A 3,669-nucleotide genomic window follows, 5' to 3' on the forward strand; every position below is an offset into this window, starting at 1 on the left:
TTTCCATGTCAAAAAAGTCACAGTTTGTTGTAAAACTGTTGAAATATAAGACTATGAAAAATACTCAACTAGAAAGACTACAAATCCCAGAATCCCAGTCCCGCATGCTGGCTCTTAGGAACCGACTCACTCCCCTTGTGTGTATGTACAGCTCTCAACGTGCCCAGACTTGGAGTGATTTTCACCTCTTTTAATACTTTTCACCTCATTCTGAAAGAAAGAAGTGAAATGTGCCAACGTGACGGCCGTCTTGGTGTGTGGTGCGAGATGGGAGATGTAGTTCATTGAGCGGTTTCACACAAACAAAGTGTTACGTCACAGTTTTAAGACACATTTACATTTTTTTGACTTGCAAAATCATCTTTTAAATTCACAAACATCATATGTGAAATTTGTGGCACAATTCAAACGGGATCGAAAGATAATCTTTCTCTCCATTGACTTCAATACATACTTTTTCAGAAATAAGCTCCCATGGAGCTCCCCCGGAAAGGGAGGGGCTTCGCCTCTCTATAAGTCTTTTAATCTTTCCTTAATTGCCCTGCGAGGATCAAAACATTTCTAAATCTAAAAGCACAATTGTCAAGCTTTTAAGGGCCAATGATTAACTTATTTTGGCAAATGAACAGTAGCCTATTCATACAATTAGTTATACAAATATATATACATACAAATGTTTTATATTTAAAAAAAAAAAGGTGTTGTAGTAGTACAATTTCTCGTCTTAATTTTTGTTATCTGGATATAGAGAACATTCTAATCCCTTAATGTGTTCATATTTACTCAGAAATACCCAGTATCTGTTTTCACCTAAACACCTTTTCCCTGGTTGTAGAAACTCTGTTGGAGCGATGCATACAGGGATATAAATACAACAGTCTCTTGTGAAACATCAGAAAGGTTCAAATCTCTCCTGCTTGTCGTTGATTCTCAGGTCTGATCGATGTGCACGTCCACCTGCGGGAGCCCGGGGCCGAACACAAGGAGGACTTCTCCTCCGGTACGGCTGCTGCTCTGGCAGGAGGTTTCACCATGGTGTGTGCCATGCCCAACACCTCCCCCGCCATCACCGACGCCAACACTCTGGCCCTCGTACAGAAGGTAAGACCACGTTCAAAATGATCCAAGACCCCCTGTGATGCCATGTGTGAAGTACAAGGGTACGCAACAACTAGGAGGTTGAAAAATGTGGATTTTAATAACCCAAAATATATATATACAGTTTTTAGGATGGGTAACGAAATCAATTTAGATAAAAAAAAAAAGGTTCATTAGATTTCATATAAACAGATCTTGTTAACAATCACTAAATTAAACAAGATTGCGTGCACTCAATTTAGAAAAATAAAGTAAAAAATGTGTGCATGGATGATTTTAAATAAAAAAACAGCACGATGTGTGGTTGGTGTGAGGCTTCTAGTTAAAGCCTTCACAGCATGTATTTAATCAAAGTTGACTGAAGTCTTGTGTTCCATGATCACTTATATTCCACACACTCTTGCATTTTGCTGTAACTCCATCATATACAATGTTTGTTTTTAATCTGTGAAGCCCACCGAGACAAGCGTGTTTTGTGATATTAGGCTAACAAATGAAGTTTGATTTGATTTGAACTTCAGCTGGCCAAAGCGGGCTGCCGCTGTGACTACGCTCTGTACCTCGGCGCTGCTTCAGATAACGCCGCCATCCTGCCGTCCATCGCCAGCCAGGCGGTGGGTCTGAAGATGTATCTGAACGACACGTACTCCACTCTCAAGATGGACAACGTGGCTCTCTGGATGGAGGTAGGTCTCACCTTGTTCATGTTGCAAATGGACCTGCTGTGGTGCAAGAAGAAATTCAGACTTAATTGGACAATCGTAATATCTTAGTGTGGTATATTTTTAAACCGTGACAAACCACTTTAGTTTACAGGTTTTCTATCATTGTAGTTATTATGGGACTTTTCTTAATCTATTAAAAGGGAAAATAGGTGTCAGGATTTATAGATTTGTCTTTTTTAGTGTTTAAATCTGTTTCAAATTAAGTAAATTGTAATTTGGCGGAGAAGTGTTTTTTTCCCTTCTCATGTCTTTGCATTTTGGCATTTCCTGGAGCCACTGTCTAAAACCCCCTAATATCTCCATTAGCATGTGCCTCCAGTATCCCACCCTGCCCACTAAACTCTCTCTGTTTCTGGTTGCAGCACTTTGAGAAGTGGCCGAAGCAGTATCCCATCGTGGCTCACGCTGAGAAGCAGACGGTGGCTGCCATCCTGATGGTGGCTCAGCTCTACCAGCGGCCCGTCCACATCTGCCACATCGCCAAGAAGGAGGAGGTAAAGTGCTGTTTCTATTTAGTAAGAGTGCAATATTGGTGGGAGTTTGGTTAGATAGTGTGGAGGAAATTCTTAAGGCGAGACACTACAGGTGAATCGGGTAATTTTTTTTTAAAGATATCAGCTATACATTCCTCCAGTTAATTACTTACATTTAGACCAGGGGTGTCAAACTCAAGGCCCGGGGGCCAAATCCGGCCCGCGACTTCATTTCATGCGGCCCCTCAAGAGCTTGCAAAGAATATAATATGTTTATTATACGGTTACATGCCGATTTACAGAAGCACGTTGCCCATAAACTACATATCCCACAATGCATCTCAATTTTGACTTTTTTCTCAGAATTGTTTTTTTTTTTAAAATCATTTTGTAACATTCTCACTGAAGAGGCTTGCAATGATTTGCCCTAGACTTCTGCTTTCAGACGTAGTTAATTATGAAGTTATTACCCTATCCGATAATAATCCAATGCAGAGGAAATAATGTCGAATAATACATTATTTTATATTATTAAATATTTATATACATATTTTGATATATGTCTTAAAGTTACAACCGGCCCGTTGAGTGCTACCATGATGCTAATGTGGCCCGCGAAGAAATTGAGTTTGACACCCCTGATTTAGACAATTGTTTTTTGTATTACAAGTTTTCTGAAATAGTTTAAATTCATGTTCGGGGTCATTTTCTTTTTTTGTATAATCTTGCTTCGTGCAAGGGACAATTTTTTGTCTTCTATTTGAACGTTTTTTTCGCCGATCTTTTGCCATTTTGAGATTTACATTTCCAGCGAAAGCTAACCAGGAAGTGTTTTAGCACACCACGTGACACATCCGAACGAATCACGTTGTCAGAAATTGACACCAGCCAATGAGATTTTGTTTCTTGGTTTAAGACCCCTTTGTACTTTCGCGATTGGTTGCTGATACAAAGGAAACGACCATATTTGGATCCGAAAAATTGAGAGACAGAGCTTTCCAACGATACCTCTGATTACATGGTGCAAACAGCGTTCGCGGTACATCAGCAAATAGACAAACTTTAGTAAAAATAAACACCTAAATGTGTATTTTGTACGTTTTCCTTCCAAAAGCCTGAAAGAAAACCATGTTATGGAATCAAAATAGCACTAAATTGACCAGTGCATGAAAAACAATGTTTTTGCCTGCCGTGTCTCGCCTTAAAGGTCCCATGTCATGGCCATTTCCACTGATCATAATTCCATTGTTGAGGTATACTAAAATGAAAAATACTGTGCAATTTTTCCAAACTCACATTGGTTTCTCATACAGCATCTCTGTAAAGTATGTGTATTCAGCAGTATTCACTTTCTCCACTAAACGGCTCGCTGC

At 39.5% G+C, this 3,669-nt stretch overlaps 1 protein-coding gene across 1 annotated transcript; it reads left to right on the forward strand.

Annotated features, from left to right (window-relative positions):
* Positions 1-934: 934 nt before the first annotated feature.
* Positions 935-2,317, forward strand: LOC104959621 (CAD protein-like; the record flags this gene model as incomplete). Its single annotated transcript, XM_010787528.1, has 3 exons — positions 935-1,101; positions 1,620-1,784; positions 2,186-2,317. Coding segments are annotated over 3 exons (464 nt in total), but the record flags the coding sequence as incomplete, so codon positions are not given.
* Between the last annotated feature and the right edge of the window lie 1,352 nt (positions 2,318-3,669).

The sequence above is a fragment of the Notothenia coriiceps genome, unplaced genomic scaffold (assembly GCF_000735185.1).
Source record: "Notothenia coriiceps isolate Sejong01 unplaced genomic scaffold, NC01 NC01_scaffold00030573, whole genome shotgun sequence".
NCBI lineage: Eukaryota > Metazoa > Chordata > Actinopteri > Perciformes > Nototheniidae > Notothenia > Notothenia coriiceps.